General features: G+C 39.0%; 1 protein-coding gene across 5 annotated transcripts in view; it reads right to left on the reverse strand.

Annotated features, from left to right (window-relative positions):
* Positions 1-27,901, reverse strand: part of LRRC58 (leucine rich repeat containing 58) — a 106,422-nt gene that overhangs the window by 60,827 nt on the left and 17,694 nt on the right. The window contains exon 4 of one of the 5 annotated variants that reach the window (XM_015544788.2): positions 20,090-25,990. The exons of the other annotated variants lie outside the window; for them this stretch is intronic. Within the exon in view, the coding sequence (XP_015400274.2) occupies positions 25,782-25,990 (209 nt within the window). The 3' untranslated portion in view covers positions 20,090-25,781. Of the gene's footprint in view, positions 1-20,089; positions 25,991-27,901 lie in introns of those variants that run through there. 5 annotated transcript variants of the gene reach the window in all.

Below are 27,901 nucleotides of genomic sequence, written 5' to 3' on the forward strand. Positions count from 1 at the left end.
GGTAGAAGCAACTCAAGAGTCCATCACCAGATATAAACAAACATGGTGTATGCATACGATGGAATATTAATCAGCCTTATAAAGGGATGAAAAACTGACTCATGGTACAACATGGATGAAGCTTGAAGATATCATGCTAAGTGAAAGAAGCTAATCATGAAATGACAAATATTGTGTGATTCCACTCATGTGAGTGACCTAGAGTAGTCAAACTCATAGAGACAGAAGTAGAATGGTGGTTACCAGGCGTTGTGGGAAAGGGAGAGAAGAATAAGGAGTTATTGTTTAATGGGTATTGAGTTTCAATTGGGGAAGATGAAAAAGTTCTGGAGAGGGATGATGGTGATGGATGCACAAAAGTGTGAGTGTGCTTAATGCTACAGAATCGTATAACTTAAAAATGGCTAAAGTGGTAAATTTTGTTGTGTACATTTTACCACAATTTTTTTTAAAGATGGGGCCATCATGAAGAGGCCCTTGAGAGAAAAAGCGTTTCTAGCCCATCTCCAGCACAACTAAAGTTCACGTGCAGAGAGAGGGTGAGCTGCAGCAACAGAGAGGCTTCTTGCCTCTACTTGTGAGCCGTGCAACCAACACACTACTTGCTCCCTAGCATGTTTCCTTATCTGGGAAATGGGAATAATGAAGCAGCATGGCTCTGATAGTTATTGAACTTTCTTGAAATGTAAAATTCCTTTAGACCACTATAGTATATACTCACCAACATAAATGGTATAAAACATAAAAGAAAATATATAAGTAAAAACAATGGAAGAAATCCCATACTCTTTAGCTGTCTATCACCGCCTAGTCCTCATTTCCCCTCCCCACCAACCCTTCACCTGAAGAAACCATTAATATACTTTCTCTCTCTATAGATTTCCCTATTCTGGGATTCCTTATGAATGAAATCATAAAATGTGTGGTCTTTTGTGAATGGGATTTTTTGTCTTTTTTGCCTTTAACTAAGCTGCCTCTGATTGTGAAACACTGCATTTCCATGGTGGGAACCCTGGAGCTGTAGGCAAGCCCAGGGCAGGGCATTTGGGATTGTTAAGAATGAAACTGAAAGTCCTAAAATTAAAGCAGTTTTAAAAGTTTTTCTTATTATAAAATCATATATTTATTGTAAAAATCTCAAAGAATATTGAATAGAAAAAATAGCAAAATAAAAATCAGCTCTACTCACAACACCCAGAAATAAACATCAACAATTTTTTTAAAAGTTTATTTATTTATTTTGGGAGCAAGAAAGAGAACGTGAGCAGGGGAGGGGCAGAGAGAGAGGGAGAGAGAGAGAATCCCAACCAGGCTCCACACTGTCAGCGCAGAGCCCCATGCAGAACTTGATCCCACGAACCATGAAATCATGACCTCAGCCAGAATCAAGAGTCAGACAACCGACTGAATCACCCAGGCACCACTCACAGTCAGTGTTTTAATATTCTTTCAGACTTTTTGCTATGCATATAATACTCTCACATATACATATAATTTATTGTATTAAAATGTTTTTACATATTTTTCTGATTATAAAAATTAGAGATGTTTATTGTAAAGCTATTGAAACATCTTATAGATGCACCAAAATTTAGTTTCATAATTCTTATTGCTTGGCATTTAGCTTGTTAATGAACATATTTAAAAAGCTCTCCAGGTGAATGCAGTACATATGAGGGGAATCATCTTACTGTCAAGAATACCTGAACAAAAGGCTCCTGCCTTTTTATGGACCTGTGGGCCAGAGGGAGGGAGAGGGAGGGAAGGGATAGTAATGGAAAGGTATGGAGTCAAAGTGGAGTAAAGTGTCTCAACCAAGCCCAATAAAGAGGGCTCTATCTGGAGCCTTTTTGGTTAGGAATATAGATATGTACATGAGCATGGCTGGTTTGGGTGGGGAGAAAGAGGGCTGAGTCCTTGACTGTGACTTCTGCCAGAAAATTGCCATGCTTTGGCAATGCATCAAGTCTGGTGTGGGGAAGGCAGCTTCTACCTATGTAGCCAGACAGGCAAAGCCTTATAATTTCTTATGATGGGGTCTGAAATATCACACATAGGATGTTGGCCTGGGGCTGGATTCCTCAGTACATGATGACAAATTGCCAAAATTTGTCCCATATCCCTTCCCACCAGAGTATGTGAGAGTGACAGTTGAAATGGAAGTTTGTCAGGGACTCAGTAGGGAGGACTGAAAGGATTTCTTCTAGGAGATATAAACTGACATCTGAGGGCAAGACACAGAGTTCAGCATGACTGGGCAACTGAATGAGCCCCAGAGAATCCTAAATAGGCTAAGCCAGGATCTGATGTAATGGGTCCCCTCCTTTTGGGAGATGTGACTGAGTCATCTCCATATCCACTAGACTGAGGGCTCTACTTTTAGAGTGAATCCTAAGCACATATCGTGTGAATGCTTGGCTCTGCTCCATGACCTCAGAAAGTTATGATAAATCTTCTAAATTTTGTTTAAAGTTTATTTATTTATTTTGAGAGAGGACAGAGAGAGAGCACAAGTGAGAGAGGGACAGAGAGAAAGATAGAGAGGGGAGAGAGAGAGAGAGAGAGAGAGAGAGAGAGAGAGAGAGAGAATCCCAAGCACACTCCACTCTGTCAGAGCAGAGCCCAACATGGGGGTTGAACTCATGAACTGTGAGATCATGACCTGAGTCAAGATCAAGAGTCGGACACTTAACTGACTGAGCTACCCAGGTGCCCCAAATATTCAAAATTTTAATTTTTTTCTTAGGAAATAATCTATTTTGGTTGATTCCTCTTGAGTTTCCTCTAAGCCCTTTTGATTATTTTCAACTTGCACTATTTCTCTGAGTAATGGGTTTTCTTAGTCCATTACCCACTGTGTATAGTGCTTGTATTAAATTTTCCTGCTTCAAGATTTAAATACTGTGAAATTTAACAGAGAATAAGCACTCTCTGGTTAGCTCATCCAAACCCTCATTATTTCATAAACTTTTATCGCATCTCCTTTTAGTCATAATTGTTTTGGCCTTGTCTATTCTTTTTTTAACCCATAAAATGGATTATTCTCAAGCCCTTTGGCCACTCTATGTGGACCTTCCTGAGTTTCATTAAATTATTATTATTACTACTATTATTATTTTGAGTAACTATCATAGAGAAGAACTGTTGTAGGTTCTCAGAGAGGGACACAAAGTTGAATAACTTATGGTTCCTTATGAACCTACTATTCTCTTACCTTGGCCTACAGAATTAGCCCTTTGGGCCAAGTTTTTGGAGTGGAGATAGGACAGGACATTGCAGGTGGACAATCTATTCGCTAAGCCACAGGGATGTTTGACTCTTCAGTAATGAAGAGAAGAACTGATGGAAGTTAATTTCTTTAATTCTTTGTGTCATGGAAATAGATTCTCCACAAGAATAAGGGTGAGTGAACTTCAAGTTTCCAGCTTTTGCCTAGATTCTACCTCCCTATAATGAGTTCTGACACCAACTACCCAGAATTAGGCTAAACTTTACAGGTTAATGGCATAGTCCTCCACAAGACAGCCTTCACTTTAGATACCGGCTGTAAGTTCAGGGGTGCTCAGGCCAACTTTTAACCTGATGGCTACAAATTTTGGCGTTCCCACTATCCTCTCAGGTTTGATAATATTTTAGGATGACTTAGAGAATTCAAGAAAGTGCTATACTTATAGTTTTTATTATAGTAAAAGGATACAAAGCAAAATCAGCCAAAAGAAGAGACATGTAGGGCAGGTTGGGAAGATCTCAAGCTCCCATCATCCTCAAGGACATATTGCCTTCCTGGACAACACGTCTATGTGTGATAATACACACAGCAGAGGAAAGCTTACTTGAGCTTTGGTGTCCAGAGTTTTAACTGGTATTTCATTATATAGCCATGATTGAATCATTACCATGTAGCTGAACTGAATCTCCAGACCTCTCCCTTTTCTAGAAGTTGAATTGATATCACATCACTTAAAACCCCAACCATCTGGGATAGTTAGCCTCCATCCTAAGACATCTCATTAGCATAAATGATCTAGGGGCCCATCATGAGTCACCTTGCTAACAAAAACTATCACGTATGGTCTGAGGGACTGACCATGAATAAGAAAGTCTCTCCTATTACTCCAAAAATTCCAGGGATTTAGAGATTACCTCTCAGGACCCAGCGGCAAAGGCCAGCCAAATTTTTTATTACACAGTCCCCTTGAGGTCTCTCCCTAAGCACCTCAACATTGGCCTCAAGGAGTCATGGTTTCTCCTCTACCCTGCAGGCCCTATGTTCACAACAGGTGCACTGCCTTCTGGTAGTACCTGCTCTCAGGCTGGCAGAACTAAGACATTACTCTGTAGCTAATTATTAGAGGTCAAGCAAATCCACACAAAATAGTCCAACATCTACACAGGAAATACTCATATGATAGCAGGGGGATCAGTATTCTGAATTTCCAATCTGGCTTCTTTTTCTTCCTCCTTTTGTAGAAGACAAAGAAAGTTGTGAGGTTTGGTTTTGCTAAAAAGTTTTGTCTTCAGAAATGTTAAGGGAATGTTAGGGAGAGCTTGGGCAAACCAGGCATTCCCATATGCTGTTGATGGCATTACTTTTTAGAGAGTAATTTGTAAGTAGCTAAATGAATGTAACAATAAATTGAGAGGGACTTCTGTTCATAAATTGCATTTAAAACTGAAAGTTGACACCACAAGACACTAGGTAAGAAAAACTAGATATGTATACATTTTCCAGAGAACCATCAACTGATCACTTTGAGACAGGGTCAAACACCTCCGTAGAGCTTCTGGAAGGAAGTAAAAGTGGCACCACCACCACCACCACCACCACAACCACCTCAACAGCATTCTGAGTCTATTTAAGAAGACAGGAAGAATGGGAGAAATGGTCAATAGTGGTCTTCTGATAATAGACTACAGTGATCATGGTGAGAGGTTTTGCCTTTCCTTGGGTGACAGAAGGATGAGTGCTTTCCCTTCCCCGAATCCAAGTGAGTGGGGATGCCAAGAGAATCATTAATAGAAATTAGGGACACCAGAAAGAAAGGGAGATAAACATTTCATTTCCAAATGAGGTCTGCTTAGGCATATACAGGTCTATTTTCCCCTGTGCCTACCTAATATGGGAAAAAGAATTGGAGAAAGTGTATAGCAGCTGGCTTTCCATGATGTAGTGTGGCAAGGACACTTGTTTGTCCTACGTATTGAGAGGATCCTACAGAAAGTATCTGTACTTGAATTATCTAGCCAGTACTCCATCCAAGAAGGTTACCTATTTGGAGAGCAATAGCCGTGGAATGAAGGACCCCAGTGGCCCTGTATTAGAAGCTAAGGTGGGGAATGAATAGAAGGTTGAGCTGGAGCCAGATCATCTTTGTCAGGGGAGCTATGCAGCAGAGAGGGAGGCTTCACCAGACCCCTTCAAAGAACTCAACATTTTGATGCCTGCCACACAAATAACATCAACTATCTGCCTGGCTTAGCCAGAGAAGCAGCACAGCCAAGATATTTAAAGTCAAGAGGCGTTTGCCTTTTACCTTGACTCCATTCCATTTCTATCATTGAAGGAGCTCCTAGGTCTCTCAAGGGAAGGTAGAGCTTTGAATCAGCTTTGAAGTTTTAAATGGACTGGAAATGTATGGAATTTTCTCAAGACACCCTTAAGATCCTGAAGTGTATTCAGTATAACATCATTAAAAGTGATGATTGTCAGGGGCACCTGGGTGGCTCAGTTGGTTAAGCATCCAACTCTTGGTTTCCCCTCACGGTTCGTGGGATAAAGCCCCACATCAGGCTCTGTGCTGACAGCATGGAGCCTGCTTGGCATTCTCTCTCCTTCCTCTCTCTCTGCCCCTCCCCTGCTTGCACATGCTCTCTCTCTCTCTCGAAATAAATAAACATAAAAAAAAAGTGACAATTGGTAAAACAAAACTACTTCATGTTTATACTCTACCAAGAAGAGAGTCTTTAAAAAAATAAACCAATTACATGCACATTCCCTTTGATCCTGCAATTCCACAGTTAGGAGTTGAGATGACAGGTATAGTAGGTAATAAATGACAAGTTATATATATAAGGATGGTTATTGCAGCATTATTTGTAATAGCAAAACCAACAGTTGTGAGAGAAACAACAGCAACAAAAACTAGAAACAACACAATGCTATCAGTAGGATACTGATTAAATCAATTGTCTCATAATCTCATATTTAAAACAAGATCTGTATGAATTGACATAAAACAGCTCCAAGATATTTTGTTAAATGAAAAAAGCAAGGGGCAGCACAATGTGCTGGTATACAAATTAAAAATGTTTCTGGAAGGATCCAAAAGAAACTTAAGAGTTATTTCTTTTGAAATGAATGACTGGGAGACTTATATTTCACTTGATAACTTTAGATGCTATTTGAGTTTGTTTCTAAAGGCATATGGTAATTTTTTTTAATGAAGAATTAAGTAAATAGGTTGTACAACAAGGTGAATGTACTTGATGTTACTGAACTGTAAACTTGAAAATGGTCAAAATGGCAAGTTTTATGTTATGTATATTTTTCCACAATAAAAAAGTAAACAAATACATGTAAATTTATTTTAAATATAAGAAGTATCAAGAGGAAAATAAAGAGCTGCAGGAAGAGAGAGTGTGTGGGAGAGCTCTGAGGAGGCAGTAAAAACAAATTCAATGCCTTGTCTTGTGACTCTCATTGAAGCCTATTGCACATGAGGCCTACTGAGTCTTTTATGGGGGGTTCAGAAAGGAGCCAGGACATGCATGTTTGTCTGGAATAAGTTGAGGAGGGCAGCCTGGTAATTTTTTATTTCCATCCGAGTTGTGATTAGACTCTGCACTGTTGTGTGAAATTAAAGAGCAGGAGGATTTATTGGGCAGTGTGACCAGTTTTCTACCTGAGTAACCAAGGGTTTGACTTGCACAGAGTTCCATGCAAAACCCGGGCTGGATTCTTGGGTGGATGAGACACTGTCCTAGACCCATGGATGCTGAGAACATCAGAGCCTGAAAGGACCCTGGGTATGTCCACCTTTACTTGAGGACACTGAGACCCAGAGAATGACATGAACTGATCCAAATTGCATGGATGCTAAATGACTGAACTAGGATTGTACTTCCAGCCCTGGTCAAGTACTGTTTTTCTAAAAAAGTGACACCAGCACTGTGCTACTCATGGCTTGACTATCTTCACTCAGTTCTTCTTCCTGTTAATTACCCAACGTCTCCTCAGAATTGAGGGTCTGGAGTTTGATCATTATTCTTTTGAAACACTGAAGGATTCCAGTTGCTAATACCTTATCTATAATGTTTTCACCTACATTCCATATGTGAGATTAGTGTATAGTTTTCTGGTTTTGTACTACTCTTTTTCACCAATTTGGGGATGTATGTTTTTTCATATTTTAGTATCTTAGAAATAAGGATGTGACTGACAGTTGCTGTTGGCAAGGCCTAAGTCATGACATAGCTGTCATTTTCTGTGCTTGTGCCTGTGTGAACTTGTCTGAGACCTTCCACTGCCATCTGCAGCAGGCGTAAGAAAGCTATGGCACTGGGGTGCCTGGATGGCTCAGTCAGTTGGGTGTCTGACTTCAACTCAGGTCATGATCTCACTGCTTGTGAGTTCAAGCCCTACATCGGGCTCTGTGCTGACAGCTCAGAGCCTGGAGCCTGCTTCACATTCTGTGTCTCCCTCTCTTTGCTGCCCACCCCCACTAACACTCCCTCTGTCTCAAAAATAAATAAACATTAAAAAAAAATTTTTTTTAAAAGCCATGGCATTAAACTTGTGAATGTGAACACCAGCATTTGGGAAAAAATAAAAATAAACAAACCCAGAGACACTCATAGACCTCCTTTTGGGAAAGGCAGTATTGCCAATACTTTTGATGGTATGGAGGACAATATTGTGTGGAAAAAAACAAAGATCAACAGTTTTGAATTGAAAACAATTCAGAAGAGCTTGAGTATGAGCATGAAGACCTTTTTTTTTTTTTTTTTTATGAATGCACAAGACTGATAGAAGATAGTCTTTTAAAATAGGACTAAAGCAGTGCTTTCCATACACTTAAAATATAAACTGTAAGTGCTAGCTAAGAAAGTACTTTTTAATGGTACATAAAATAATGTGAATCTTATAATCATTTGCACCTATGTCAACAACATCAAGCTTTAAAGAATAGTCTCATTTTTTTCTCTTTAAATGAAGAGTCCCATTTTTTTTCTCTAGGCTTTGACTATTTAAATAACATCATAAATTTCTAAAGGTCAACTAACACTCAGCTATGAACTCATGTAATCCTGTGGGCTTTTCCAATGCAAGGTTTTTAAGTACCATTTTAAACATTTCTATCGTTTCTATGCTAAATGGCCTATTTATATTTTCCTTATTTCAGGATCCATTTTGGCAATCTGTATTTTTACTAGGAAATCACCCATTTTCCTTAGGATTCCAGTTTGTTGCCATATGTTTTTCTTATTATACTTTTAATTTCTCCTGTACTTGTCATCTTTTACAGAATTCATAATTTTATCTACTTTTGCACAGTTCTTCTTAATTAGGTCAGATATTTTGCAAAGGAGGGCTTTTATATTTATTTGTGCTTTCTACCTCTTTTCTATTACTTTCATTTTAACTCTAATCTTGATTAATTCGCTCTTCCCAATTTTTTTTACTTTGTTGCTCTTTTTTCTAATTTCTTAAGATAAAAACAAACTTTATTTTTTATGTTTTCTTTAATAATGAAATCACTTAAGGTATATATTTTCTTCAGAGTACAGTTTCCACTGTGATGTTTGGGTTTTGGTAAAAAGCGTTCTCTTTTTCATTGCTTTATTAATACTGTATTTATAATTTTGTTTTGATTTCCTCTGTATATGGTTTTTAGTCTTCCTTACATTATTTATTGTCAACTTTATTGAATTAAGATGAGAGAATGTGGTTTTTAGAATCTGTTAAGTCTTTCTTTGTGGTCAAATATGAGTGATTTTTGTAAATTTTCTATGGGTACTCCAAAATGTTTTGTTATTTGTTTGAGGGATATTAGACTCTATACAGAACTATTACATCAAGTTTATTGATTGTATTATTCAACTTGTATGTCATCCCATATTTGTTATATACCAGATTTGCCCAATTCTGAAATAAAATATTAAACTCTATCACTATAAATGCATTTTATCAAATTCTTCTTGTATTTCTTCTAATTTTTTGCCTTATATATTTGGCTGTTATTTTGTTTGGATTATACACCTATCAAAAGTTGAGAAATAACAGAAGTAAAACCAATGAATCATTGAAATAATAGTAGAAGTTTATTGCACATACACCAAAGAGACAGTTTGCCAAAATATGAACTCAGACTCAGAGGTATATTGTTCTGAAGCAGCTTATGTAGTAAGAAAGCAGTGACTGTTTATTCTTCACAGAAATTGGTTATAATATTAGAATCTTCCTATATGATAGGGAATTGATCAGTGGTTACCTCAGATCAACCTTGGGAAACAGTTTAACTATTGCGTATGATTTCTGGAGGCACAAGCAAGAAATGACCCAGGTCACATTAGCATTGCAAAATAAGCTAAATTAAACTTTGTATGACTGACCTGGTTTTATCTGCACAGGGAATTTTCAAGGTTGGTCTTTGTTTTTTTAACAACTTACACATTGCTCAGCCTGTGGTTATCTACATATGTATTTTATCTACGTATCTATATCTGTCTTTATATTGACCTATTTATTCTAAGTTTTGTTATTCACTACCATTTCCTTCCTTATCATCTTGGGCTCTATTATTTGACTAGAGCCCCTTCTAAAGTATTTAGTGGGAAAACATAGGTGTTACTCTGTCTTCTTACATATCTGCAATCTTCTTTCACTGTGGAGACTGAATTATGTCTTGGCTGGTCATGGAGCTCTTGAGGTGCAGTCCTTTTCTGTCAGACATCTGTAGACGTTAGTATTCCACTGACTTCTGACTGCTGGTGATGCAGATAAGAGATCTGATTCTGTTTTCTTTATAATAAGGCAACTTTCTATGTGGAAGTTTGTAAAAAAAATTTTTCCCCTTAGAGTTCAAAAATTTTACCAGTATATTCCTAAGTGTGTGTGTGTGTGTTTGTGTGTGTGTGTGTGTTCATAAGTTCAGCTTGGAACTTGCAGATCTCATTCAATCTGTAGACTTAGGTATTTCTTGGTCCAAGAAAATTTTCTCCTTTTATATGTTTAATTATTGTCTTTCCTTCATATGTACTTTTTCTCCAATCACATTTCCTATACTGTATGCTAAGTCTCTTGGATCTATCCTTAAGTCTCCCGTCTTCTCTCTGATGATTTCAGTCACTTTTTATTTTTGCTCTGTGCTTTGAGATATTTTCTCCATTTGATCTTCTAGCCCACTAATTTAGGTCTCAAGAGTGATCATTCTCTCCTTTCATTTATGCAGTATTATTTTAAAAATCTTTTCTTTTTTTCTTCCATTTCCCATTGCTTCCCCCATTCCTTTCCTCCCCACTCTGGTTCCCACCTTTCTTCTCTCTTTCTCTCCCTCCCCCACCCCTTTCTCTTGTTAGTGCTAAAGGTCTTTCTTTTTTCTTGCACTTGTGTCTTCTTGGTATTTGTTCTGTCTGTTCCGGTTGATCTTCCTGTCTGCTATTGAGTCTCTTTGGGTATGTTGTTATTTCCTTTGTTGAATCAGTGGGGCTCAGGGCTATTTGTGGTGTCTTAACAGGCAGCAGTCATAGATATGGTGGAAAGCAAAGTGGTTTCCTCTCTTTGAGCTCATTGTGTAGAGATAAACTATTCATAAGACTTTTATTGAAGCAGGGAGGAAGATACCCTTTTCTCCCTGGTCTGATTCTCTCAGCCTCAGAGGCAGGGAAGACATAGCTCACCATTCAGTTCCTTCTTGTCTTTTGGGGACCTGGAAAAAGCCATACATCCATGTGGGGCTGAAATCAACCTTTACCCTTAGGATCCATAAGATCTTGGAAAGCCAAGTTTTCCCTGGATATGTTGGTTTGTTTTTGTCCTGAGCACTTCCAGTGATGCTCTGTCTTGTAGTCTTGGGAGGGGAATCCTGGCATCTTTCCCTCTCCAGGACTCATACAGTGCCCATAGCCTCACATTTATTCATACACCCATAGGTCTTAGCTGCCATTTGACAAAAGATTGTAGTTGCTAGTTGAAGAGAAGGCAACTGTACTCAAACTGCCATCTTCTTGGTGTTCTAGTCCTTAGGCACTTAGTAAGCCCTTAGAAGGTATGAATACCTCTTTGACCTCCATGTCTAATTCTGTGACCTACACATCATCATGATAATGAAGATGGAGAAGGACAAAGAGGAGAAAGAAAAGGAGGGGGAGGAGAATAAGAGAATGAAGAGGAAGAAAAGGAAGAAAAGCAAGACACCAGTGCCCAAACTCTTTAGTGATGCAGCTATCTTTTGAAGACTGGTTTTTAGTACAAAGAGATTTCCTTAAATCAATGTCTGCATCTAATATGACCTTCCCACCTTCCTAACTGTCTAATTTTATGAGGAGTGCACCCATGGGTCTGTATTTCTGGATCTGTTCATATATGAATGATTGCCTAATCTTGCCCTGGTGCTCATGGTTGCATAAAGAAAAGAGATGAAATGTTAGCTATTTGGGGCTAAAGGGCATGCAAAGGAAAATCACCCTCATCAGGGTAATAGGATTATTAATGATAAACAGATCCCTTCAAATTCTGATTTGAGAAAAAGAAACACCTGCTTTATGTCAGATCCACTTCTTGGTCTTTACTGTAAGATGGCTTTGGCACTGCATCTTTGAAAGGAGAAAAAAAAAAATCAATCCTATCACACAATAAGCCCAGTATTGCCTGCAGGATCACCTAGCAGCTCATTTATTCCTCTCTGGGCCACATGGTCAGGTGAAAGTGACAGGCACAATTTGCTCTCTGTGCCCAGTGATCAAACTTCAATCTTTGGCTGGGCAGATATGTATATATGCATGGATACCTGTGTGTGTATGTGTATGTGGGAATATGCGGGATTGTACAAGGATTTGTGCTTATCTCAATATTAATAATTATTGACCTAACTTAAGTTCCTCTCCTTTTTAAAAAACAATTTTTAATGTTTATTTATTTTTGAGAGAGAGAGAGACAGAGAGGGAAAGAGAGAGAGAGAAGGGGGCACAGAATCTGAAGCAGGCTCCAGGTTCTGAGCTGTCAGCACAGAGTCCAGTGCGGCGCTCGAACTCATGAACTGTGAGATCGTGACCTGAGCCAGTCAGACTGAGCCACCCAGGCACCCCATAAGTTCCTCTCCTTAACAGCACCTTGAAGAGATTATATTACCTGAGAGTTCATAAGGATATACAAAAATATGTAAAAGAGTGAATCTTCTCTTTGGGATAAGTTTACAATGATTAATATGCAAACTTACAAATAATATGCATATATAACTTCACTGTGGTTCACGTTATCAATCACCATCCTTCCTTACTGGGGCATCCATTAAATAATCAGCCAAGAGTGGCTGGGAAGCATCTTGTCCTTCTTTCCTCCTCCTAGATACCTCAGCTCCTGTAGCTACACTAGCCTGGGTGCTGCTTAGTGTCAAGGTTGAAGGCTTCACTGTGAAGAATTCTCTTTTCTCAACTTACCAGGTTGATGTCCAGTTCTTATATTATTGGATTTAGGTCTCCATTGCATAGAGCTGTGATCCTGTTGTGTTCTCATTTTCCTCTTCCTAAGAGGTTTTGCACACTTATTAGAAGTGTGACTCCTGTGTACATTCGTTTTTAGAGTGATGGGAGGAATTTTGGATTGGGAGAAAGGACAGAGAAGATGTAATGAGAGGAAGGGAGAAGCAACATTTTGGAGCCAAAGGTACACAAGGAATATAATGAGTAGCATGCATGTACATGTGTGCATGCATGCGCACATATGTGCGTGCACACACTCTTGCATATACTTTGTATTACTAATGTCGTTGTGCCTCTCTGCTGATATAAATAATTTAAAACTTGTCTCCATATCTAATCTGGCTAGCACAGATCACAAGAACCTTAGGAAATACTTCCTCCAGTGACAATTGTTAAGCTTCACAATTGCTAAAGAAGTAAAATCTTCTCTGAGGTACTTAAAAATAAGATAGATTCTCACCCGGATAGTTGAATTGTCCTCTTGTGTAAAGTGGTGTGATGATGACTTCTCAAACTCTCACTGATTCTGTGATCACTTAGAACTAGAGAGAAATTCCTCTAGTGAGCCAGAATTAAGAATTAATTATAATTACACTGCAGTTTAAGTCATAGACACCTGGTATTCATCTAATTCCTTCTTATCCATTAGTCAATTACACACGTCTTTTTTATATGACATGCTGCCCTCAGCAGAAATGAAAAAGATTGTTTCAGAGAGACTCATTGACATGTTATTCACTACAACAGACCCTTGTAGGCTTTATAAAGGGTAGAATTTTAACTGCAGATTCAGGGGTAAAGTTCTTATTACTAACTCTGCCCCTGGCTGTATGTGCACCAGTCTAGAAGGAAAGATGAAAAGACCTAACTAGAGATGACTAAAAAGGGTATAGGGAATAATGCAAGAACTTACAAATATTTGAGAGCTACAAAAATAGAAAGAGTTCTGAGCACAGATAAAATTAGACTTAAAATAAGGAAGAAACTTGGAGACCACTGTCAAGTTTGAAAGAGGTTAAAATGAACAATAAGGACAAAATTCTAAAATTGTAGCTTTTTGGCTGTAACCTAAGCTTAATTTCAAAGTTAAACTTATTTCACATATTTTTATTTTCTTTTCCATGAGTTTCCATGGCATCATGGAATATTTTCTTTTCCATGAGTTTCCATGGCATCATGAACAGGTTTGCTTTTCCATTTAAATCTTCTCTATTTACAAAGGTATTAAGAGTGCATGATTATTCAGATTTAAGTAGTAAAATAATCATACAGCCTCATAGCTAGATCGAAAACAAACTGTTGTAGAAATTATGTGTAGTGCTTATAAAAATGTGTAGTTTAGTTGAACTTGCTTTCCTATCATGGAATCTATGTTTATGGATTGACCGTAGGCAGATGCCTACATTTTCTTATCTTTCTTGGTAATGTCAGTCTGCTCCTCACTGCTGCTTAAGATGTTAGCCATGTCTTTATCAATGGTCAAAAGAACCAGAGCACAACTTGATAAGGTTTTCCTCACCGAAAGGGAAGGTTATCTCTTGCCTTGTGGCTATAACCTGAAATATTTGACCAAGTCATCCTTTCATGAATGTTTCTTGTGAAGTTGATCTGTTTGCTGCTTTTGTTTTCCATGATTCAGCAGACACTCTGATGTAGTTGATGTTGGCTTCAATATGGCCAATCCACTTGAATATACCATCTTAAACACCCTCAAAACACTTTCAGTTCGGAAAAGAGAGTGGCTGACAGGGAGAAGCAAAAAAAAAAGCCAAAAAACCAAAAAACAAAAAAAAAAAAACCACAAAAAAACAAAAAAAAAAAAACCCCATTAGAATAGCAGTCAGTGCCTGGTCTAAAGTAGGTGTTCAATTAAAAGAAACACACATATTAAAAAAATAAATGGATTCTAGCCCCAGCTCTGTCACTATTTATCTAAGAGAACTTGGGCGCATCTCACTTTGGGCCCATTTCTTCATCTATCAAAACCCCAGTCCACTGAACTCAAGTCATCATGAGGGGACTTTCACTTAAGAATTATCACCCTTGGGCGTCTGGGTGGCTCAGTCGGTTAAGCGTCTGGCTTCAGCTCAGGTCACCATCTCACGGTCCGTGAGTTCAAGCCCTGCGTCGGGCTCTGGGCTGATGGCTCAGAGCCTGGAGCCTGCTTCTGATTCTGTGTCTCCCTCTCTCTCTGCCCCTCCCCCATTCATGCTCTGTCTCTCTCTGTCTCAAAAATAAATAAGCGTTAAAAAAATTTTTTTAAAAATTAAAAAAAAAAAGAATTATCACCCTTGCTGGGCAGCTAAGTCACCTACAACTTGGGAGCCTCCACAACTATTGATGCCTAGACTCCACCTCTAGTGATCATGTTTCAACTGGTCTGGAGATGGGGTCCATGCATTTATATATTTTGAAAGGTTCCATTGTGGTTCTAATGTGCAATGAGAATTGAGAGCAGCTGCCCAGAAGAAAGCTTTCTAGCATCTTTTTCCTCCCTGTGGGAGAAAGACTAATTCATCTGCTTAGATGGCCCAAGTCTGATGATAATTTTTCCAGCTTTCTCTATTGGGCAGCACTATAGGGTTTATGTTTGACCTGACCTCCTTTGGATCATGTTCTGCTCAGCCTTGTGGAATGCCATCCGGGGGTAGACAGCCCCTTGCAGGGGAAGTCTGTGATTCTGGTTGGTTACATTTGATTCAGGGAGAATGTAAGAAGCTCAATTCCGGTACGGTAAAGCTGACATTTAGATTCCTTTCTCAAGTCCATGTCAATTTGTTTATTTTAAACTCAGAGAAGGGAAACTACACCAACAAACTTCACCAAATCTAACCCTACCCCAAGTGTCATGAGGACTAATTAAGGTAGGTTCTTGAATGTGCTTTGTAAACAGTAACAAGCTCCCAGATATTTACTATTATCTATAGTTTCCTACCAGATCTAAAATTGTGAATACTCTGAGATGTAGTGCAGCAGCATCACATTGAATGTGGCTGGCAAGTAACAATTCAGTACCAATAGTGTTATGATATCCTGTCATAGAATACGGTATTAGATAAAGGAGAATGTTATAGTGAGTAGCAGTGAAGTGGGAATCCAGAGGCTTGGATTCAAGATTCAGACATTTTGATTCCTGGACAAGTCTCTCTTTGCTTAAATTTTTTTCATCTCTCAAACAAGTGAGTCCATTTCATACCTTTAAAGTTTCTTCTAGCTCTAACATTCTAGAGAATGTTGATGGAATTGAATTGCTCATGAAGTTGGCAGTGACTGATGTGGATAGGACATGTCCAAGTGTTACTATCCCCAGAAATGTTCTGCCTTCCTATTTAGTATCTACAGTTTATAAGCCATTAAAGAAAATTTTTCTTCAGGAAAGAGGTCAGTTACACCCTGTTAGGATGTCCTTGGAACCACAGTAGAGGGGACGGCCATCTCGCCAGCCAGCGCAACCCAATGGAAAGCCCCTAGTAGCGTGCCAGAACGAATTGGAGGTCAACCAATCACCGAGCGACAGCAGGACCTGATGCGAAAAAGGCCCACCTGGACCTAAACCGGGAACTGCTGCAGCTTAAAAACCCCACCCCACCACACCTGGAGGCAACTTCCCTGACTCCTCACTCTCTCTCTCTCCCTGAGTCACGGAACCTCGCCCGCGAGACCTTAGTTCCCAAATAAAGCCTTTGACCGCTAAAATTTTTTAGCCTCTGACTCCTATCTTTACCTTGCCTTACACCTGACCCTAACATTTGGTGCCGAAACCCGGGGAGAGGTAGTAGCTCGCCTCCCTTGGCTGAGCTCCCTCCTTGCCAAGCCAGAGGCCAACCACCCTACTCTCAAGCGCCTACAGGAGCCGGTAAGTAGGACAGACCCCTCCTTCCCTCTTCCAACTATGGCTGACACCCACAAGAGACGTCTCGCAAGTCAGTCTCCTTTCCTCCGCATGCTGCAAGGCCCGCACGCCAATAGGCCCCTTATTGCGGCGCGAGGGACACCTCGCCCTGCCACGCCAATGGCGAATAACGAGTCTAAACCGCCTTGATCTCTTACCTCCCCCCCAATGTCTGTTAAAAAACTTCCGGCTCCTGGGCTTACAAGGTGAACTTCGTCGTAACCGACTCATCCGCCTTTGCACTGTAGTCTGGCCTCTACAAATTAGATGATTCTCAATGGCCACCAGAGGGGTCTTTACAATCCCAAATCTTAACCCATCTGGACAATTTCTGCCATCGGCTGGGAAAATGGAGAGAAATACCCTACATCATGGCCTCTTGGAACCTCAGGTCTCACCCCAACCTATGTTCCTCCTGCCCCTCTGCATGCATGCTCCTTGCCCACCCACAACCCCCTGACGACCCACCTCACCAACTTCCCCGATCTTCGACCCGTTAGAGGATCTAGCCTCACCGCACACCAGCCCTCGCCCCCCTCCGTACTCCCAACCTCCAGCCGTCCCGCCCTCGCCTCCCATATCATCCTGAACTCGTGCTCAGGCCCCTCCCAGCGAACAGACCCCAGCGGCCATCTTACCTCTCCCTGAGGTGGCAAGACCTGAAGGCCTGGTTCGCCTTCACATCCCCTTCTCCCTCCAAGACTTATCCACCATTGAAAAGCGGCTACGGTCATTCTTGTCTGACCCCACCCAATACATTAAGGAATTCCAATAGCTTGCCCAAGCCTACAGTCTCACATGGTATGAAATCTATGTAATCCTCACCTCTACCCTCACCCCTGAGGAGAGGGAGTGCATCCAGGCTGCAGCCAGGGAACATGCAGACCAAACTCACATGACCGACCCCACTATGCCTGTAGGGGCCGATGCTGTCCTGGTGGCCAACCCCAATTGGAACTACCAACATGCAGGCAATGGTCACTGGCGCCGGGACCAGATGATCCCGTGCCTACTAGCAGGCATGAGGGCAACCTCAACCAAATCAGTAAATTTTAACAAACTTCAAGAAATAATACAGGACGCCAGTGAAAATCCCGCAGCCTTCCTTAGCCGGCTCACAGAGTCACTTACCCAGTATACCAGATTAGACCCTACCACCCCCACCAGGGCCACAGTATTGGCCACCTACTTTATTTCCCAATCAGCCCCTGATATTCAAAAAAAACCTAAAAAAGGCCGAAGATGGTCCTCAAACCCCTATGGCCGACCTGGTAAAGATGGCTTTTAAAGTTTTTAATGGCCGAGAAGAAGCTCAAGAACAACGGCGATAGGCCTGTCTCCAACAAAAGGTACAATTACAGACCCAAGCCTTGGTAGCTGCCCTGAGGCCAGCCACAATAAAGCCCTCTGGACCACAGCCCCCTCCGGGGCCAAGCTTTAAATGTGGCCAAGGTCATTGGTCTCATCAGTGTCCCTATCCCAAAAAGCCTACCAGTCCATGCCCATTGTGCCAGCAAATGGGCCATTGGGAATCCGACTGTCCTAACCCAGGGGACAACAGACTAGCAACTCCCCCACGTGGCGAGGCTTCACCCCGATTGGACTCTGCCTTCCAACTGCTGGAGATGGAGGATGACGACTGAGGAGGCCCAGACTCAGTAACTCCGGTGACCCACGCTGAGCCCAGGGTAAAACTCCAGGTAGCGGGTAAGTCCATCTCCTTTCTGTTGGACACGGGGGCTACCTATTCTGTCCTGCCGAGCTATTCCGGCCCCACCATGCCGTCCTCCGTTTCGGTCATGGGCATAAATGGCACCCCCTCCATTCCCCCATGCACACCAGTACTCACCTGCTGCCTGGATGGCTTCCACTTCTCCCACTCCTTCCTAGTCATCCCCTCCTGCCCCATCCCCCTGTTGGGCCGAGACATCCTCAATAAATTAGAAGCCTCAGCAACCTCCCTATCTGCCTTACAAAGGCAGATCAACTCCCTAGCACAGGTCACTCTACAAAACCGACGAGCCCTAGATCTCCTGACAGCAGAAAAAGGGGGAACATGCCTGTTCCTGAGGGAGGAATGTTGCTACTACCTCAATGAATCAGGCTTAGTTGAAACCAATATAGAACACCTAAAGGAAATCCACAAAACTCTATCCACCTGCCCAGGATCCTCAGACCCCCTAACCTCCTAGTGGCAATCACCCCTCCTAACTTGGCTCCTCACCATAGTCACACCACTAGTTGCTATCTGTATAATACTTATGCTCTTACCTTGTTTTCTCCGTTTCATACGAAAACAAATTCATGAAGTTTCCCAGGTTGCATTTCACCAGATGGTGGTCCGGCCATATTTCCACATTCCAACCTCAGACCCCACATACCATGACGTCACCCTTACACCCGCAGGAAGCAGCCAGATCAGATCCGTCGCCCATTATCACCAATAAGAGGTTGGAATGTTAGGATGTCCTTGGAACCACAGTAGAGGGGACGGCCATCTTGCCAGCGCAACCCAATGAAAAGCCCCTAGTAGCATGCCAGAACGAGTTGGAGGTCAACCAATCACGGAGCGACAGCATGACCTGATGCGAAAAAGGCCCACCTGGACCTAAACCTGGAACCGCTGCAGCTTAAAAACCTCACCCACCACACCTGGGGGCGACTTCCCTGACTCCTCACTCTCTCTCTCTCCCTGAGTCACGGAACCTCGCCCGCGAGACCTTAGTTCCCAAATAAAGCCTTTGACCGCTAAAATTTTTTAGCCTCTGACTCCTATCTTTACCCTGCCTTACGCCTGACCCTAACACACCCGATGTTTTTTTCTCTTCTGCCCTTCAATTTCTGAGCCTATCTTAACCAAGAAGCCCTCCTATATACTAACCAGGGAAGTGGTAAGCTTTTTCCATCTCAGCAAATTTGAAACATTTACCTATTTTGTTTTGCAAAGAATGTGTCTTTTCTACCCACTCTGCTTACCTCAACTCATAACCAACCACAATATTCTTTCCAATTTTGGAATCTAGAAAAATGTCAGGTGTTATAGGGCCACCAAAATAATGGCATTAAAGAACAATACTAAGTACCGTAATATTAGTGTGCTGTTAGTACTATACTACTTCGTGTTAAGATTGTTTGATTCTGGACTAAATGAAATGGAGTACCTGACCTTCATCAGCAAAATGGCCTCACCAACTTCTTATTAGAACATGCATCCATAAGTCTGATAAGACTGTGGAAGCAGAAGGAACTGTGGTAGAAAGGTACCTGGTCTAATTCATCTTTTATCCTTTGCATCCAGCACAGAGAGTGAATGCTAATACATGCTTAATTTAATGTATGTATTCATGTACTGAAAAAGTTCAACAAATAGATGAGCAGTGGTACAGCAAGTAATCAGGCAAATACCAACATTATAAGGATTTTAGATTTTCTAAAAGTTCAATTAAATTAAAATACTGCCACTTTTCCAGAATACAGAATCAAATTCCAAGAAAGCACTTTTAATAAAATAAGGCACAATGTTTAATAAGGCAAAATTCACACAGAGGGTTAATATAACATCACATTCTCTTGTGAGTCCTGTGAGGGGAAAAAGGAGGTATAGAATTGAAGTAGCTTAAATATATTTTTAGAGCATTTGCCATTACCAAGTAATATATAAATTTGACGCACTTAACTGTATCTTATTCTGAAAAGGAAATATAATTGTTGAATCATGTTGCTGAATTACATTTATTGTTATCATTAAGTTTTAAATATCTATATATTTATAGATATTTGTAATTCACAAGATTTCAAGTAGATAAAATTAAGAAATCAGACAATAAAAAGTAATCTGACTAAAGCAAAAGTACATATATTTTCAATATCCTTTGTTGATACTTTAAAGTCCCAAACTTTATAAAAAGTTAAAATACTGGTAATTTAAAATATTTCTCCCATTATACTTTCATTTCTCATGAATACAAAGTGGGCTCAGAAATGCAACAAACACCAATTATAGGCACACAGGTCTCTCCATGATTAAACTGTTGTAAAGTGATTGTTGAAATTAATATTCCTTCTAAATAACATACATCACATCAATGACCACATCAATGTCAACCATTTGAGTTTAAAAGGATTCTCTTAAAACATCAGTTGTAGACAGAAGAACTAACCAATTTAGTAATGTTTTATAGTACCAGCAACAGCATTTTCAATCTTATCCCAGTTTCTTCTAACTACAATTTAGAATAAAAGTTTTATCCCATTTATTCACAACCACAGAAAGTAAGTTCTGGTGAATGCATACAGTCAATCCAACCATGGCTTTCTGGTACAGTGGTATATACATAACCTTCATTAAACTAGTAAGTTTTAATATTTACTAGATTGAATACTGTACCTTAGGACAAACTGAGACTAACAAATCCCAGGTAAAAGTCTAGTAGCACCTAAATCAGTATTACCCTGTAATAATTCAATAATGTTTGTTGTTAGTGAACTGTTATTTTATACATCAATTCGCAACAAATATGGACCACGGAGAGACAGAAAAATGGAGATATTTACATGAAAAATGTTAAAACATAGCCCCTTGCAACCTAGTGTTACAAAGAAACCACTCACAAAATATCCTAGGCCTCACAGCAGTAAAATCTTTGCATCATGCTATTAACATGACAGCCTTTATATGCTGTCACCCTTAGTGGTAGCAGATAAATTTACTTTACAAAATAATATAAAAAAGAATATACCTTTCACTGATTTTATTTCAGAGGACCCTGATCCTTATGGCTTGACCTTCTCCCATAGTATGCATGATTAGGATTCTTTCTCCAGAAGCTCTAGACTCATAGACATTAGGCCCTGTTTTAGGGGAAGGAATTCCTCAGGTCACTCACAGTCTACCTCCCTCAAGTCAAATGCAAAAGGTCATTAGGCTGTCATAAACCACTTACTAAATGACAGTGCCCCAAACTTTGGGTCTACAATGAAGGATTTAAGGCATACACTTTCTGAGCATACATGAAGACACTGTCGCCTTTAAAAAGATCATGGCTATAATGAAAATACAGAAGTGGATTCTATTAAATTCATCACATTAATGTTATACAGAGTATGGTGCTTAATACAGAAACAGTGACAGGTACTTCTTTTCTACACAGACAGAATCAGAAATATGTATCACAGATCATGTTGCCTAAAAACATACGTATCAGCCTTTATTGTTAATACCAGCAGAACTTTTAAAAGCTATTTTGGACTAAATGCAGAATAATATTTATACTAACATAATACAATCTCTAATTTGGATAAGAAGAGGGTCATTTAAGTAAAAATTAGGTATTTCTAAATAAATGCAGCTTAACTAATTACATACACATATTATAACTGCTGTTTTGCCTACAAAGGGTACTTAGAATAACATTTTATATAAATAAATACTGCTAAAATGCTTTAAAAGATCAAACTTTATTTGCACCAATTATTTGCTTAGTATTTTTTTTCTTTTTTTACATAGTGAAAAGGTAAACACTAACTAAGGCTGTACCATAAATTTCAGGTTAATGAGGTATTACTTTCTCCCTTTGGAAAGAGCAAAGTTGGCTCTAAGAAAATCCTATTTACTTGCTGGCTTGTCATCATAGAGGGATGTGGATAATCTCCCAATAGCAGAAACCAAAGAAACTTAGTGATAAAGACTTTCAGATGGTTGTCAATGGGCCACATGATTTTAAAACAATTCACTATTACTTTAAAGAACTTTCTTGGCTCAGGGCTATCCTGGGGTGTCTGGTGACTTCTCTTTTCCTGCCCTTTGTTATAAAGATTTCTTTCATTTAACACTCCAGCAAACAGCCGTTTCCTACTCTTTGCTTAAATTGATATTTACAATGTTTGGTAGAATTGGTCTGCAGTATTACACTGCACCAGCGTGGACTGCCTTTAACTTTTATCTACATCAACATAAAAATTTCTCAAATTTGAGGTACAGTTTACAATGCATCTTTATTTTTAAATTTGGTTACTTAAAATTCCAAAGAATAGAAATTTCAGAATAAGAGACTCCTCTGGCATACATATATAAGTAAAATATGAACAGTAAACCCTCAGATATACCTCTGGTACTCAAATACAAGGAATACTAAGAACCTCGACTAGCTTGTCGTTAGGTCAGCCAACCCCTGGCACCATGGAAGCAAAATGTTCTATCAGCTAATCTTCCTATTTCCTAAAATCCTAGGACTATTCAAACTGAGTTGGTGATGCTGAGAATTGGATTCTAAGAATAAAGATTACTAAGAATGTTCAATGTACCCATTTCCATTTCAAATATTAACACTGAAAAATTCCATTCTAGACACATTAATGCTGTGGTGAAGTAATTTGATACACAGAAGTTCTGGTCACTAAAATTAGAGCAGTATCAAAAACTTATTTCACTATGAAAATTAGCGCAGGTTTTGTAAATCTCAAAAAATAAAGTTTATTAACTAGTTTAAACACAAACAGATGACTTAGCAACTAAAGAGAGAGACTACATTTAAAATACATAGCTATATGATTCGGGAATTGATTATCTGGTTGTTAAATTATCAAGTCCCTTGCATCTCATCTTCTAATTTCTACCAATCACCATTTATGAAAAAAAGGTAAGGTAGAGGAGAGAAACAAAAAATCTTAGAAATTATTAGCAGCTCTTATAAAAGGTTAGGTCAAAGATTTAAAAGAAAAAATATATTGATCTGTGTTCAAGGGACAAGACTAGCCCAAGGTCCCCCTGCAACACTGGCACCTTAACTCCTAAAAACGAAACAACAACAACAAAAAACCAAAAAAGATAAAACTAACAACTGAAATGTAGAGTTTTGTAAAAGTCACTAAAGACAGCTACACACTGATCTTAGATTTTCAAATGTCCACGTACAACAAACACTTTGTTGTATATTATGGTATACATCTACATATAAAGCAAAGTCCAGAAACTATTTCTGGTTGGACCTATTTACATCTGTAAAGACCAATCAGTATAACTTCTTTCTGGGAAGCTGGAAAGAGGTAAGTATGGTTAAATACTATACTGACATACCTACCCATTTATTTTACGAAGACTAACTCTCAGAAGATTACCCAAGCTGTTACTTAGGTCAAGCTGGTAATAAATTAGTAAACTGAGGCATTTAAGCCAGAAAAATTTGGTCCTATCAATTTGGATATATTACTATGAACACATTATTTTCTATGAAAATATTTTATGTATTGATATTAACTCAGTTACAAACATTTTGGGTTTGCCACTTAGGCACTGCCTAAGTCATCTTTACCTTTCCTAATTTTGTAGTATGCAGCTTGCTGTGGCTCAAGTGGAAAAGTAAACAAAGGCTTTCCATTACTTCCATATTATGATATAATCACCCATGTACTACATTGCTAGGCAGCAGAAACATACTAGATTACTTCTACAGACATAGACAATTTCTGAATCAAAAGGAAAAAAGAATCTTACTACATTATAACGAGGTGAAGGGATTCATTCTATAGCAGCGTTTCACAACTGCAGTCATGAAACTCTCATGATGTTTCATGAATAAAATAATAAAGTCTGAACTATCCTACAGTATATTTTCTTCTAAAATAAAAAATAACATGAGACAAAACCCTAACATATGTACATATTATTATTATTATACAACAATCTGGTTTTAAGAAATGGTGTGCCCCAGTCATGAAAGCCAAGAAGTCAGAAAGGAGATCCTCTGATGTTCCAATGTGTTTCTGACCTGCGTACGACTGTATAGGTAACATTTACCAACAAAACATCATGTTATTATTATTGGTCAGTTATCTAATGACTGCTAGTATGTGTTGTGCATTTTATAATATCAAGTTATAATTGTACTATCATTCAATTTTTATTGCATATTAAACTAGTTAATAAAAATTTGGTCATTTCTAATAGCAATTAATTTGTGACACATTTTTCTGCTATACTTTAGATGTCTTCAATAAATTCCTTGTTATCAATACATTACTTTCATAAAGTATTCTATGGTTAAACTAGTTTTAGAAATTGCTCTATTTCACACGATTTCGAGACTGCTTTAAAGTCTTTACATAAATGAGTGCTGCCCACAATTTTATTTGGCTTGTTGTAGTAGTTTTCTAGTTTTTCTTTAAAATGTACAGAAAGTTACAGTTCAGTACACACAGGCAAAGGAGTCAGAGGTGAGCTAAAAATTTTTAAATCATCTTCCCACTCCTTTAATGCAAGATACAAAGAAGTTCTCTGAGCTTACATCTCTTTTCTGTCAAAAGAAATCTGACAGATTTTTATATCAAAAGCTATTATCTGCCTTAATGAAAAGATTAATCAAGACTGTTGCCTCCCATTAAATGCAAAAGTGATTGCTTACAAGGGATCACTTCACGTTTAAACAAAAAATTCAAATATAGTTGTTTACCTAGTTCTGTTAAAGTATATTTTAAAGCGTTCTGCATAGTATGTCAGATTATACAGGCTACTCTGGCATCATTCCTTGAATAAGTTTCTAAAACCTTGCTAGGATTAAGGCACTATAACAGTCATTGCTGGATTACAGAAGGGAAACCACAATCATATAGAACAAAAGAGCAGTACTGAAGAGTTTCAAAATCCCACATAAAAGTTATATTCCTTACTTTACCAATTAGTAGGTCAGAAAGGGTTAGGTCCTATGTAACCATCTGGGAACTTATCTGAATGGCTCTGTAATCTAGACACACGGGTGATACAAGAAGGGAGGGCAGTTCCTGTTATGGGATAGTGTTCAGCCTAAACCCAAGGACAATTCTGGTAATAATTACAGCTCTGATCACTTCTTTCTTCATCTCAACTGTCAAAGTCACACCACTCATGGTTTATTATAACACTGCTCTTCAGAATGCTCCAATGTGCTGTATGATTCGTGAAAAACTTGAGTGAAAACTGCAAAGAATCAGCTAAATTTGAAACTGCCATTCAGACTAAAATTATATTCAAAGAATCCAAACATGGAACTGGACTCATTCCTGCTGAATAAGAAGATGAAATACAAAATCTTTTCCGTCATCTCCGACTCTTCCACAGACATTCAAGATGAAGATCTGGTTTCCAGTGAACTTCAATTTTCTTTTCTAACCACATTTGCTCAGTTCTTTTAGTGTTTCACACCACCCTGCATTCTTTTCAACCAAGAAGAACTTTCTGCATTCTGTGTGCAGCAACACTAGCTTCATCTTCTGAGTCAGATTCGCTCTGGGATGTGGAGCTGTGAGAGGCAGAACTGCAAGGGGAAGAGCACTCTGGGGAACATAAGTAGTGCATCAGTGGGAGGCGGTACTTCCCACAGAAGTCCACAAATTTAATTTGTCTGACACAGCAGTCAAAGTAGACTCCTGGAAAGAAGAAGGAATTAAGTACAAAATAATCATTACAAAGCAAAGAGCCATTTCTTTTTCAACCCCTTCTCCAGCATTCTGAAGAAAAGTCATATACAGTCTTCTCTTTTAAGCAGAAGCAGTAGTTGCTTCTATAGGTATTTACAGAAATAGCAGAAGGTCTTAGGGATGGCAATTTGGCTGCAAAGAGAAGGCCAGATAAGATTTAACTTAAAGGGAGCTGGCATTAAAGGGATACTGTTTACTTAGCTTGTTTTCTCTGGGTGACTTGGTGGACAGTGGCTGATGGAGAAATTACAGGATACCCACCGTTGTGTTCTTCCTCTGTTCCCCAAGTTACTCCTTGGTACTACCCTTCAGTCAAGAAGCTTTAAAAAAGCCCATAAAACTGCTTTAATAATGATCTTAAAAGATTAAGTTGTCATTTACAAAATGTGCAGGAAGGAGATGACTTCTGGTATTCCTGTTCATATACACTGGGAAGGCAAAATGCCATCTTACATTTCCACAGGTTCTGAATCTACAGGTTTCAAAGCGGTTTCACTAATGATCTCACTTGATTTTCACGCAATTATATATTGTTAGGTAGACTGAAACTAGTATTCCCCTTTTTTGATTCCTACTTTAGTGCTCCTGAATCTGGGGTCTTTCAGCTAAGTAAAAATACAGCTAGAGCTGAGAGGAAAGCAGAGGTTGCTGTGGCTCAGGGTTCAGTATTAACTGGAACATCTACAACTCTGGGTCCCATCACCTTTCTGCAGCGAATCTCAACCTCTTTTTTCTAAAATTCCTCTGGCACCAACTACTCTGTGTATATCACACAAGGGACTAAAGTAAAAAGATGTGGTTCAAGAAAAGGAGAAATAATGATTTCTATTTAACTTTTTCCTAATACCTTCCCCATTAACTTTAAAGTTTTCTGATACTGTAAGAATAATTCATAGTTTAAAAAGGGTGTTTCATGGTATGTTACTTTGAACAATTTAGGAAAAAAAATAAATGCAATAAAGTGGTCAGTTAATATTGATAACAAATTCCCTAAAATGTGTTAGCATCCTAAAAACAGATGGAAGTAATAAAATAAAGCATTATAGAGTTACCATGCGCTAAAACAGTACAATACTACCTTGTCATTTCTGAGATCTCAGACTCTACAAAGACAAAAAACCCTCACAAAATATAAGTTTATTTTTGTTTAACTTAGGGTTCAAGAGTTAATAAGTCTGACGGGAAAGTATCAAAGGCTCAATTTATAATTAATAATCTTAACTTTTAAACTAATAATTTTTAAAGTATTTTTGTTTCTGAGATAAAGGACACGCCAACATACTAAAGAAGTCATTTTAAAAAAGCATTTAAAAGGATACTGTCCCTTACCACTGTCAAAGCCAACTTGGGAAAGGAGAACCACAGAGAAGAGCATAAGCACATCTAATCTGGCACAGCACAACACCTTCTATTTCTAAGAGTGAGTGGCCAGAAATGGCCCAGGGTATTGTCTTTTTTTTTTTTCCTTTTTAAACCAACAGTGTCGTTTTTATTTTTTAATATTCTTTGAGGAACCTAAATCATTTTCTCTTTTAACCTTCAAACAGTTCAAGACACAATGGGACTTTCAGGGATAATCTCACTTGGCTCTGATCATCATTATGCACCATTTCCTTAGCACCTACATTTCTCCTACAATAGTAAAAACCTTTCTGTAGCCTCATATATTGGATTTTTAAAAAGAAGTCCTTTAGGAGAGAGCCAAAATAAAATGACCTGCTATCAGTCACCAGCTCCCACCCACACACCCTGGCACTTGAGGCCCTTCATAGTTAGGCCTCAATGTGTCTTTTACTCCTCTCTCATTACTTCCCTAACTGCACATTTGAGCAATTATTACTCAAACCATAGTGTGCCCCA

The sequence above is a fragment of the Panthera tigris genome, chromosome C2 (genome assembly GCF_018350195.1).
Source record: "Panthera tigris isolate Pti1 chromosome C2, P.tigris_Pti1_mat1.1, whole genome shotgun sequence".
Lineage (NCBI taxonomy): Eukaryota > Metazoa > Chordata > Mammalia > Carnivora > Felidae > Panthera > Panthera tigris.